The following is a 12,878-nucleotide window of genomic DNA, read 5'->3' as shown; positions in this document are numbered from 1 at the left end:
CAGCACCCGCAAAAAGGCAAGAGATAGAAGGGGCAGTGAACAAGCTCATCACGCAGGGAGTCGTGGAGAAATCTCAGAGCCCATGGTCTTCAGCTGTGGTCCTTGTGAAAAAGAAAGACGGTACTACCCGATGCTGCGTCGACTACAGAGTGCTGAATGACTTAACGGTGAAGGACTCTTACCCACTGCCGCGTGTGGACGACATCACAGACGCACTGGTTGGAGCTAAATGGTTCTCCACTCTGGACCTCAAGTCCGGATACCACCAGGTGGAGTAAAGGAAGAGGACAAGGAAAAGACGGCATTTTCTTATGGCAAGGGGTTATGGCAGTTCACAGTCATGCCATTCGGAGTGTGTAACGCTCCCGCGACTTTCATGTGTCTCATGGAGCTCGTTTTGGATGGACTACAGGGGAGGACAGCGCTCGTCTACCTCGACGATGTGATCGTGTTCGGGGCTACGTTCGAAGAAGAATTGGAACGACTGAGGGAAGTGTTACAGCGCTTCAGGGAAGCAAACCTGAAGCTCAGCCTAGAGAAGTGCGTGTTGTTCCAACGTGAGGTGCAGTTCTTAGGGCATATCGTCGGACAAGACGGAGTGAAGGCAGACCCAAAAAAAGGTGGCAGTTGTCAAGGACTGGCCAGTACCGCAGACAGTAAGGGAGGTACGAAGTTTACTTGGTTGCTGTACGTACTACCGCAGGTTCGTGCAGGGATTTGCCACCATCGCTGCTCCGCTCTACCAGCTGACTCGCAAGGGAGCAACGTTCTGCTGGGATGAGGCATGCCAAATGGCTTTCGAGGAGCTGAAGGAAGCCCTGATCGACGCCCCGGTGCTGCCTTACCCTGACCCCAACCGCCCGTACATCCTCGACTGCAACGCCAGTGCAGAGGGAATTGGAGCCGTGCCCTCTCAGGAGAAAGACGGTCAGGAGAGGGTGGTCGCCTATTACAGCCAGAAGTTCAGCCCCCCAGAAAGGAACCACTGTGTAACCAGGAAAGAACTGTTGGCGGTGGTGAAAAGTGTGGACTATTTCCACCCTTACCGGTATGGGGCAGAGTTCTTGGTGCGAACCGACCATGTGGCGCTTCTCTGGTTGAAGAACCTAAAGAATCCAGAAGGGCAACTAGCTTGTTGGATTGGGAAGCTGGAGCAACATAACTACCGAGTGGAACACCGGCCCGGACGGGTACACAACAATGCCGATAGCCTGAGTAGACGCCCATGCGCTCCGAATTGCGCACACTGCATTCGTCATGACCCCGTGGAAGTCTGTAGATGGATGGCTGTGCATGTTGGAGACACCGACTTCCACCCGCGTTTGCAGAAGGCTCAGCGAAAGGACCCGGATATTGGACCCGTGGTGGAGTGGCTGGAGACGAGCGAGGACAGGCCTGCCTGGGAAGAGGTTGCGGCCACGAGTCCCACCACCAAACACTTCTGGGAGCAGTGGGGCACGCTCCGGTTGCAGGAAGGCGTGCTAATAAAGAAGTGGGTTCTGCCTGATGGCCGGATCAAATTCTGGCAAACCGTGGTACCGAGGGAACTATGGGAAGAACTGCTTCGTGAAGCCCACGGTGGTGTTACAGGTGGCCACTTCGGGAGGAGAAAGACACTGGCCCAGATTCGCCAGCGATATTATTGGGTTGGACTACGACATGAATTGGAGGAGTGGTGCCATGTCTGAAACGTCTGCTGTGCCAGGAAGGGACCATCGCGCCGTGGTCGCGCTCCAATGTAACTGTATCAAGTGGGAGCGCCGATGGAAAGAGTGGCAGTTGACATTGGAGGTCCGCTCCCAATCACGGAGAAGGGGAACCGTTTTCTTTGCGTAGCCATGGACTACTTCACAAAGTGGCCAGAGGCATACGCTATTCCCAATCATGAAGCAGTTACAGTGGCAGAGGTGCTGGTGACGGAATTCTTCAGCCGGTTCAGAGTACTGATTGAATTGTATTCGGACCAAGGACAAAAGTTCAAATCAGAGGTCTTCCAAGAGAGTTGCAGACTCCTGGGATTGAGGAAGACGAGGACCACTCCGCTCCGCCCTCAAAGTGATGGCATGGTAGAGCGTTTCAACCGGACGTTGCTGCAGGAGTTGGCTACGTGCTGCCAGGAGAGCCAAACCAGCTGGGACCAGAAGCTGCCAGCGCTGCTGATGGCTTATCGGGCCGCTGAACATGAGGCCACCCAATACACTCCCACACACCTGATGCTAGGTAGAGAGCTTCATCTCCCCGTCGATCTTGCCACTGGACGACCACCGGACGAGGAACTGCCCACTGCTACAACATCCTATGCTATCGCGTTGCAGGAACGCCTAACCGAGGCGCACCACCAAGTAAGAGGACACCTGAAGCTTGCTGGAGAAGCGAGAGATGCCGTTACGACCGTAGCTCGACGGAACCAGAGTTCAAGGAAGGCATGCAGGTCTGGTTGCACAACCCTCGACGGCGAAAAGGTATCTCTCCCAAGCTGCAGAGCCCATGGGAAGGTCCCTATCTGGTGGAGGAACAGGTGTTTGACGTCACCTTTCAAATACGTCGGAACGCCCACAGCCGACCTAAGGTGGTCCACTGCGATAGGATGTGGAAATACCATGGACGAGGGAACTTTTCTTGGGACGAAGAGATGAACCCAGCTATCCCCCCATGGGATGACTCTTCGGAGCAACCGGGGCTACTGCTGGATACCAGCGGGGATGGAGAAGATGTGGCAAATGATGCGAGCAGCGACGCGGAGTTGGGCATGCCTCTAGACCCTCGGGACATCGAGCGAGAAGCCAGGCCGACGAGATCCCGACACCCCCCTCGTTATCTGGAAGACTTTGTGATTGAGTGAGTTAGGGATGGACGGGTCGTCCATATTTGAAAGGAGGGGGCAGTGTTACGAACACGTAAAAGTGCCTCTTGTAAACTACCTCGTTCGGGTAGTTTACGATTAGCAGAGGTAGTTAGGCAGGCAGGCAAGGAGGAGGAGGAGGAGGTGGAGAAGAGGCGATGTCGTAACCAAAATACAGTGGGACAGTCAGATTGTGCTTATAGCCTAACCGAACTGTTGTTAGACCGTTAAAGACATCGTCTCAAGCCGGTGAATTCTTGCGCCCCCTTTGGCCACTATTGATAATCTTGTTACATTACCTGCATACGAACTGGAACAGTTGAACTGGTATTTATAATTATGTGAATGTGTATGTTTTCATTGTGTAGAGGAATAGCTAATTTGTTTGCCCTGCATTAATATAAGTGACCAAGGAAGATTGTGTGTTTTTGTTCACTCATACCATCTTTGTCGTTGCTACTGGGCTTGGCGAATCTTAGAAGTTGTATTTGAACGACACTGTCCGGAGCCGTTCGAAGGAGCCCGGGGTGTTTGTTTCAATGCTTTTACATATTAATTTCTTAGATTGATATATATTTGCCACTTTCCAGTTTTGTTTTGTTTTTTCCATCTTTACCAAGATTTATCTCTTCTATCTTTTGCCTCACTGCATCTTTTGTTAAGCCAGCACTTAATATACACCTTTTCCTGTTTTTGTCTTGGTACATATTTATCCCCCCGTCTGGGGTATCAGCCCCATCTGGATTATCGGCTGCATGCTGCTGTGACTATGTAGTATGCAGTTGATACTTTAGGGTCTATTTGGGACACTCTTATGAACCAGAGCAACACATCATTTTGTCTGTGATAGAGGAAAGCTCTGTTCATAGAGAAATGATGACACTTTATTATACTACAGTTGTCCCTCCATTAAGCTGTCCCTCCATCCCTTGTTACTGTCCTGTACCATTTCTCTGAATATTCATTTTCCTTTTTCACCTAACCATGTGGTGGGGGAAAAGAATACTTCCACCAAGTCTTCCCACTTGAGTCATATGAGGCAACAAAAAAACAGGACAGGAATAGGACTAGGAATCCTTCTCCCTGTAGCCCCAAAAGGGGACATTCCTAAAAAAATAAAGGAATAAGAGGGTCTAGGAGTTTTCCAACCAGTACCCTAAAGTTTGGGTCTTTTAATGTGCATGAATGTGGTACAGATGAGAGTGAAAGGGAAGAGATAGGCAGTATGTTTGTGAGAAGAAAGATGGATGTGTTGGCATTGAGTGAAACTAAGTTGAAAGGGAGGGGCGAGTGTGAGTTTGGGAATGTAGTTGGGAGGTTCTCAGGAGTGAAGAGAGGATGAGGGAGAGAAGGGGTGGCTATACTAGTAAGTGAAGAGATAGGTAAGCAGGTAGTGGAGTGGAAGGAGGTTTCTTCAAGGTTGATGTGGATGAAGGTGAAACTGGGAAGGGAGATGTATTTACCCAGTTGTATTTACCTAGTTGTATTTTGTGGGAAGGGGAGCTATGCTCGTGGTGTCCCGCCTTTGTATCTCGCAGTGTCTAGTTTGCTTTTAAACTCATGAATGGTTTTTGTGTATACTATTTCATTGTCCAGTTTGTTCCAATTGTCCACTACTCTATATGGAAAACTGTTTTTCTTCAGTTTACTTCTGTAGCTATGTTTTTTTATTTTCTTTCCATGTCCTCTTGTGGTGTTTCTCTTTTCCCAGTTTAGTAAGTCCTCTCTATTGAGTATCTCTGTGCCTTTTATGATTCTGTAGATGGTCAGTAGGTCACCTCTTTCTCTTCTTTGCTCCAGCGTCGGTAACTCCAGTTTAGCCAATCTCTCCTCATATGATAGGTTTGCAAGTGCAGGTGCCATTTTTGTTGCTGCTCTCTGGATTCTTTCTATTTTCCTTATATTCTTTTTGGTACTGGGTGACCACAATGTCGCCGCATATTCTAGTCTAGGCCTTATCAATGTAACCAATATTTTTTTTATCATGTCTTCGTCCAAGTACGCAAATGCCACTTTTATTGATCTTAGCAAGTTGAAAGCCTCCCCGACAATTTTGTTAATCTGTTTATCATAGGACAAGTCATTTGTGATAAATACACCCAAATCTTTTTCAGATCCTACCTTCTTTACCTTACAAAGGATTACAAAGGATTACAAAGGTGGAGCATGCCAACAGGAGACCTTTTGATCCATATCTAGGTCGGATGCGAAAAAAAAACCCTCATATTAATAATAATAAAATAAATAAAAACTATGATAATGTAAATAACAAATAAAATACATAAATAAATGCATAGGTATAGTTAAATAATAAACAAACAGGTAAATAGTAAATAATAATAAATTGACATATAACTAATAATATATGAAAATCAGACAGACAAATGATAACAAAACAAAACCAAATAATATAAGATAAATCATAATCATTACAGCATCTTACTTAGGTATTTATCTAAATGATTCTTAAAGCTTCGAACTGAACTACATTGCACTACCTGTGCAGGAAGTTTATTCCATTCATTAACTACACGGTTGGCAAAGTTGTTTCTACCTACTTCCAAATTGAATCTATTTCCGGACAGTTTGAGACCATTGTTTCTTGTCTGATTCTCATTCAATGTAAAAATTTGGTCACTTTTGATGTCAATTCCCTTTAGAATTTTAAAGACCTGTATCAAGTCACCTCTGAGTCTACGCTTTTTTAGGGAAAACAGATTCATATGTTTTAGTCGATTTTCGTATGATTTATTTTTGATATTTGGAATCAAGTTACCTCCTTGGTTCCAATTGTATATTTTCCTGATATTCTGTTTTTGCTTTTTCCAAACTCCATTATGCTACACTTCTTAGTATTAAAGTCCACTTCCCATTTCTGACTCCAGTTCCATACCTTATTCAGGTCTTCACTTCTTAGTATTAAAGTCCACTTCCCATTTCTGACTCCAGTTCCATACCTTATTCAGGTCTTCCTGCAGTGCTTCACAGTCCTTATCAGTTTCTACTTTCCTTAACAGTTTGGCATCATCTGCAAAGAAGCTCATGTAACATTTCACATCCTCGTCCATGTCATTCACATAAATAGCAAACATTATTGGTGCCAATACAGATCCTTGCGGTACTCCATTGATCACCTCTTTCCAATCTGAATATTTTTCTCTGAGCACTACTCTCATCTTTCTACCAGTCAGGAAGTCCTCCATCCATTTTAGTAGGTTCCCTTGTATTCCTCCTATGTGTTCCATTTTTTTTTTAGTAATTTTCTGTGTGGTACTTTGTCAAAAGCTTTTTGCAAGTCTAGGAATGCACAATCAGCCCATCCATTTCTTTCTTGCACTATGTCTATTGGTCTTGAGTAGAAGCATATTAAGTTTGTGGTGCATGATCTTCCTTGTCTGAACCCAAATTCCCTTGGGTTTATTATGTTGTTGTCTTCCACATGTTTTACCCATCTATTCTTGATGATTTTCTCACAAATTTTGGCTATAGTGCATGTTAGTGATACTGGCCTATTGTTGGTGGGATCTTCCTTGTTTCCTCCTTTATATATTGGTACAATGTTAGCATTTTTCCAGTCTTTAGGTATCTCTCCTTCTTTGAGTGAGCTATTTATTATGTTGTGTATTTTGTCCGTTCTTCTTTGCATTCCTTTAGAATCCAATTTGCAATTCCATCCGGGCCATGTGATTTTCTGACGTCAAGGTTTGATAGGTGTTCGGATATTTCTTTTTGTGTTGTTGTAAACTCACTCATGGGGGGAGATTGCTTGTTATTATTTTCCTCCTAATTTCTGTGTATTCTATATTCCCATGGCATAGTTTCACCATTTCCTGTTTGTTTTTAAGTTTGCCATTCACATATCGATAGAATAGTTTGGGTTGATCCTTGCATTTATCTATATCCTTTTCATGGTTTCTTTTCTCCTCTCTTCTCACATTAACATACTCATTTCTATAGTTTATATAAATTTGCCATTTACTGTACTAGGTTTTTTATCTTTTCCCCACCTTTTCCAAGCTTTGTCCCTTCTGTCTTTTGCCTCACTGCATCTTTTGTTGAACTAACATTTAATGTACTCTCTCTCTCTCGCATTTGTCTTGGTACATGCCTATTTACCCCTTCATTGTAATTTTCCATCAAGATATTCCACTTATCATCCACTTTTGTCTCTTCCATGTAGAATTTTTCCCAGTTTGCTTTCCAGAAGAATATCTTTAGTTTTGCAAAGTCCATTTTGTTGTACATCAATCTTCCTTTCTTATGCTTTTCATTTCTCTCCATGTCTATTTCTTCCTTTATTACAGTTTTGATGAGTATATGGTGACCATATCTTATTGTACTTTTCACTCCTTGCCAAGTTGCCTACTTTTTCAAATATGTCTTCTTTTACCATCTGTGACCTTAATTTTATCTTTAGAGGTCGATTTCTATCCTTAGAATAGCGACTGATTCTACATGTCTCGTCCAGGTCTTTGCCTGCATCTCGGTCTCCCCCCTGAATTTCATTTAGGATTTCTACTGCTGTCTCTTTTTCTTCTTTTTCTCTCATATACCTCGCCAATCCCTGTTTTTCTTTTAGTCCATATACCGCAATACATTTTTTTCCTATCTACTGTATCTCTGACCCAATTAGCTTTTTCATTAATCACTTGGATAATTATGTCTTCTGCATTATCCTGCATTTGCTATTTGACTATTTCTTTGAAAGCAGTTTCCTTATTTTCAATGTTTTCCTTCCACTTCTTAATTTTCTGAATACTTTCCTCACCTAGGTTCTCTTTGATTTTTTCCATCATTTCTTGTATTTATTGTTCACCTCTTTCTTTAAGTTTTTGCTATTGTTATAATCATTAATTCTCTTCTTTTCGTTATCACTCTTCAGCTCATTTATATCCCTTTTCATTTCTATAATCTCGTTTGTAAGATCCAAGTTGGTTTTTCTTAGGTCAGAAATTTCGTGATTCGCTTGTGCTAAGCAGGCCATTAGTCCAATGATATCCTTTCTTAAGTCCATAATTTCATTCTCCCACCGCATCCTATTTTTGCTCATATCCCTCTCTATCTCTAATAATTGATTTAAGTTCCTGCTTTCATACTTACTAAATCCTGGAAAATCTTCTTTGTCGTTGTTGATACACGTGGTTCGGGAATGTTTGATTACATCGCGGTTCGATAGACTGACACCAGATGGCTCTGGTTCGTTGTTGGCTTTTGAGTCATTTCAGAGACTCACGAACACTCCCCACCCCTACAATACAAACCAGGTTTCCTTTTTCGTTGTAAATCTTTTTCTTGGTCCCGCGACAAGGACGACAACGACGGAGGTGTTTACGGCGTGAAGGCGTGTGCATATGTGGGATTTTGTAAGTGCATATGGGCCTGGTAGTGATAAAAGTGTAGAGGAAAGGGAGGCTTTTTGGATAGATTTAAATGAGTGCATAGAGGGATTAGGGAGAAATGTCAGTGTAGTAGTATTGGGAGACCTTAATGCTAGGATAGGAAATGAACCGATAGATGGAGTAGTTGGGAAGTGTGGAGTTCCAAGAAAAGATTATAATGAAGAGTTGATGGTGGAGACGTCTCAAAAAAAAAAAAAAAAAATGATGATAGCAAATAGTGTCTAGGAAAAAAAGTCGAGCATAAGACCTTAATGCTAGGGTAGGAAATGAACCAATATATGGAGTAGTTGGGAAGTGGGGAATTCCAAGAAAAAATTATAGTGGAGAGTTGATGGTGGAGATGTCTAAAAAAAAATAAAGAAAAAAGGTGATGATAGCAAATATAGTGTTTAGGAAAAAAGTCAAGGATAAGTACACATGGGAGAGGGTGGTGGATAAAAGGGTGGTAGATAGAGTGTCAATGGACTATATAGTGGTAACCAGGAGTATAGTAAGAAGAGTTAAAGATGTACATGTTCTAAGGAGAGAGAGTGGTGGAATATCAGATCATTTTTTGGTGGAAGGTAAGTTGAAAGTGGAGGATAGATGAAGAAAAAGAAAAAGGAGAAAAGCAAGGGAGGTGCTTAGAGCGAACTGCTTAAATGAGAAAGAAAAGGAGTACAAGAAGAAGCTGGGAGAGGAGTAGGAGGGAGTGAAAGATAGAGTAGAACTAGGAGTGGAGGAGGAATGAGGACGGTTAAAGGAGGGAGTAATAAGGTGTGCAAAGATGGTGTGTGGAACAACGAGGATTGTAGGAAATAGAAGGAAGGGTAGTGAGTGGTGGGATGAGGAAACAAAGAAGGTTGTAGAAGAAATGAGCTTTCACAGATTGGTCACTAAAATAGGACGAGGGAATCATATGAGAGATACAGAGAAAAAAGAGAAGTAAAGCATAAGATAAAGGAGGCAAAGAGGAGAGCTGTGAAATGGGGTAAGAGTATGACAGAAATTTTTGAAAGTAATATAAAAATGTTTTGGAAAGAAGTTAAGAGAGGAAGAATCAGGTAGAGAAGAAAAGGTAAAAGGTGCAGATGGAGAGATGATAATGGAAGAGAAGGCAGTAAGAGGAAGATGGGCAGAGAATTTTAGGGAGTTGCTAAATGTGAAGGAGGATAGGGAGGGAAAGATAGTTACAGTGGGAATTGCTAAGAAAATGAGAGTGATGAGTGAGGAAAATGAAGGAGAAATAAGGAATGATAAAGTGAAGGCAGTTAAGATGATGAGGGCAGATATGGCACCTGGGTTGGATGGATGTCATGCAGAATGTCTGAAAAAAGTAGGTACAGTGATGGTGGACTGGCTGGTGAGGTTATATAATGTGTGTTTAAGAGAGGGTAGAGTGCAGGAGGACTGGAGCAGTGCCTATATAGTTCCATTTTACAAGGGAAAAGGGGACAAGAGTGAGTGCAGTAGCTTCAGAGGGATCAACTTGTTAAGTGTATTTGGGAAGGCATATGGGAGGGTCTTGACTGAGAGTATTAGGAGAGGAACAGAAGGAGTAATTTGTGAAGAACATTGTGGGGGTTGCGTAGATCAGATTTTTGTGGTAAGACTTATATGTGAGAAAGCTTTAGGAAAAGGTAAGGATGTTTTTTGGGCTTTTATGGATCTGAAAAAGGCTTATGACAAGGTAGACAGAAATGAACTGTAGGAGGTATTACAGTTATATGGGATAGGAGGAAAGCCTTTAAGAGCAGTCAAGAGTTTTTATGAGAGTAGTAGAACTTGTGTTAGGATTAGAAATGGAGAGAGTGAGTGGTTTGAGGTAAAGGTGCGACTTCGTCAGGGATGTGTTATGTCACCCTGGCTGTTCAATTTATATGTGGATAGGGTGGTGTGAGAGAAAAAGATTGGAGATGGTTAAAGAAAATGGAGAAAAGTGGGAGATAAGCCAGTTGTTGTTTGCTGAGGACACTGTGCTTGTAGCAGGATCAGAGGAGGGATTGAGGAAGTTAGTGACAGAGTTTGGGAAGGTGTGCAAGAGAAGTTGAAGATAAAGGTGATGAGATGGACAAGGGGAGGAAGTGGCAGCAGACTGGAAGTGAGTATTAAAGTAGAGAGACTGGAGGAAGTGGATAGTTTTAGATACTTGGGTGCAAATGTGACAGGAAAGGGAGGAATGAAGGTGGATGTAGAATGGAGGAGAACGGGGGGTGGAAAGGGAGTTGGGAGATAGGGTTGATGAAGGAATATTGGGATGGTTTGGACACATGGAAAGAATGAGTTATGAAAGATTAGTAAAAGAGGTGTGGAAGGCAGAGGTGGAAGGAGTGAACATGAGGGGTGACCTAGGATGAGATGGATGGATGGGGTAAAAGGGGCATTGGGAAAGAGGGGAATGTCTGTTGAGGAAGGATGGGAGAGGGTAGAAGATAGGGGTCAATGGAGAATGTGTATGGATAATGCTGTGATGCATGAGGGGGAGTGGGTGGGGGATGGGGGTGAGGTAGTATGTGTGAAAAATAAATTGATGCAGCCCGAAGGGATTTCTCCCCGTCTTCTTTTCTGCATGAGGGGATGGAGAGAGGGGTTGCCGGTTTAATGAAGCGGCCTTGCTGTGAATATGCTGTGTCTTGTGATACTGTTTCTTACCCAGGGCAGTGGGCGAGATGCAGGGATGACCCATCATCCAGGAGGTGCCAAGATAAGAGGGAGGGAAGAGGGTGGAAGGGAGTGGAGTATGCTAGGGATGGAATGGGTGGGAGTGGTTTCTATGCCTTTGTTTTTTTGGCTACCTCCTTTGTGAGGAGGAAAAAGGCTTTGGTATATGTATGTACATATTTATCCACTCCTTCATTGTAGATTTCCTTCAAAATCATCCATTTCTCTTCCACTTGTGTCTCCTTATTGTAGAAATTTTCCCAGTTTGCTCTTTGAAATTAATTTCCAAGTTTTCCAAAGTCCATTTTGTAATACATCAATCTTCCTTTTCTGTATTTCTCATTTCTTTCCATGTATATTTCCTCTTATAGTTCAAACTCAGTGGTATGTGGTCACTCTTCCTAATTGGTGTCTTGTATTCAATTTTATCCATAATTTCAGGCTCTGGTGTAAATATTAAATCTAGTCTTGATGGTTCTTCATTATTTCTATATCTAGTATTTTCTTTTGCCCATTGTATCATTATGTATTCAATAGTCATTTCAAGTAATATATTTCCCCAAAGGTCCTCTCCACCTTTCATTGTCATCTCTTCCCAACACATTGCAGTTAAAATCTCCCATAAGTACTACATTTCCTCCATCCTTCAGCATCTCATTTAATGAATGCCTGGTATCTTCTAACATTTTAGAATAATCGCTCTCTTTCCAAGAACCCATTTTTGTGGGCACATAGGTCACCACAAATTTTCTACTTTTCATGTTACTATTTTCAACTTTTATCATAATCATTTCCACACTGTTTTCTCCATCTATAACCTTCATCACATTTTAGTTTTTCTTAGTCTAAAACATGACTCCTCCACCCTGTTTTTCCTCCCTATTTTTCATCAGGTGTGTGTATATATATATCTATATATATGAGAATATACACTTGTGTTACTTTGTTTCTAGAAGTAAGTAATTCTATAACTTGCAGGATAGTATTTCTGTGGAGGAATCTCTGCCTCAGGTATTAATTGACCTACAGGGAGATGGACAGGAAGTGCCAATGGATGACATATCTAAGGGTAAGTTTACATTATAGGAAAATAAACATATGTATATACATACCTTAAGGCCTTTTCCCTATATAAGGGGTAACCAAGGCAAAGCATACACACATCCCAGGTCTATCCCTCACCCATCCCACAGCCATCCCACACCCATCCAAAACCTATTTATTGCCCCTCCCATCTTAGCATCTGGATAAAGGGTCATTCCTCTTCTTTGCCACACTGCCATGTCATATTATGATTCATTTACAGTCATTCTCCACTGATGTAAGAGAAGTAAGTTTATGAAGATTGTTTGCAAAGTAAAACAAAGGAAGGATATAAGAGGAACAAAAAAAAGAGGAGCTAAATTCAAGGTGAGGAAGGCAAAGAGGTGAGCTGATGTGCAGATGGTAGGAGTTTGACATTTTTTTTTTTTCTTAATGAAGTGAAGAGAATGAGGGGAGAATAAGGTTGAGAGGAAAGGTAAAACAGTAGATGGACAGATACTAATGGAAGTAAAGACAGTAAGGGGAAGGTGGTTAGAATATTTTAGGGATTCATTGAATTTGGAGGAGGTTAGGGAGGTATTGATTGTGGCAGTGGGAGATGCTTGGAAAATAGCAATAGCTATGATGGGAAAAAAAAATGATAGTGATGCAAGCTTATTAAGTACCTAAAATTCTGGGCCTCACATTTGATATTTATATGACTCTCAACCCACATATCAAAGACCTGACAGCAAAAATCAGTAGGAAAACTGACCTACTTAAGTTCATCACTAATATTGGCTTTGGGCAACAGAAACTTAAATAACCATCTATGAACAGTTCATAAAAACCACCCATGGCTATACCTCCACAGCATGGTTCCCAACAGTCAGCTAGATGAACACAAACATCTTACAAACTTAACAAAATGGAGCACTGAGAGTAATAACAGGATGTACAAAACCATCCCTATT

General features: G+C 42.3%; 1 protein-coding gene across 2 annotated transcripts in view; it reads left to right on the top strand.

Moving 5' to 3' along the window:
• Positions 1-12,878, top strand: part of LOC143038755 (uncharacterized) — a gene marked incomplete at its 3' end in the record, with an annotated part of 86,715 nt that overhangs the window by 32,689 nt on the left and 41,148 nt on the right. Inside the window, 1 exon segment of one of the 2 annotated variants that reach the window (XM_076208285.1) lies at positions 11,860-11,950. Within the exon segment in view, the coding sequence (XP_076064400.1) occupies positions 11,860-11,950 (91 nt within the window). 2 annotated transcript variants of the gene reach the window in all.

This window comes from Oratosquilla oratoria, chromosome 25, assembly GCF_046742065.1.
Source record: "Oratosquilla oratoria isolate Oo_2021 chromosome 25, ASM4674206v1, whole genome shotgun sequence".
NCBI lineage: Eukaryota > Metazoa > Arthropoda > Malacostraca > Stomatopoda > Squillidae > Oratosquilla > Oratosquilla oratoria.
This window is presented reverse-complemented; position numbering and strand designations above follow the sequence as displayed.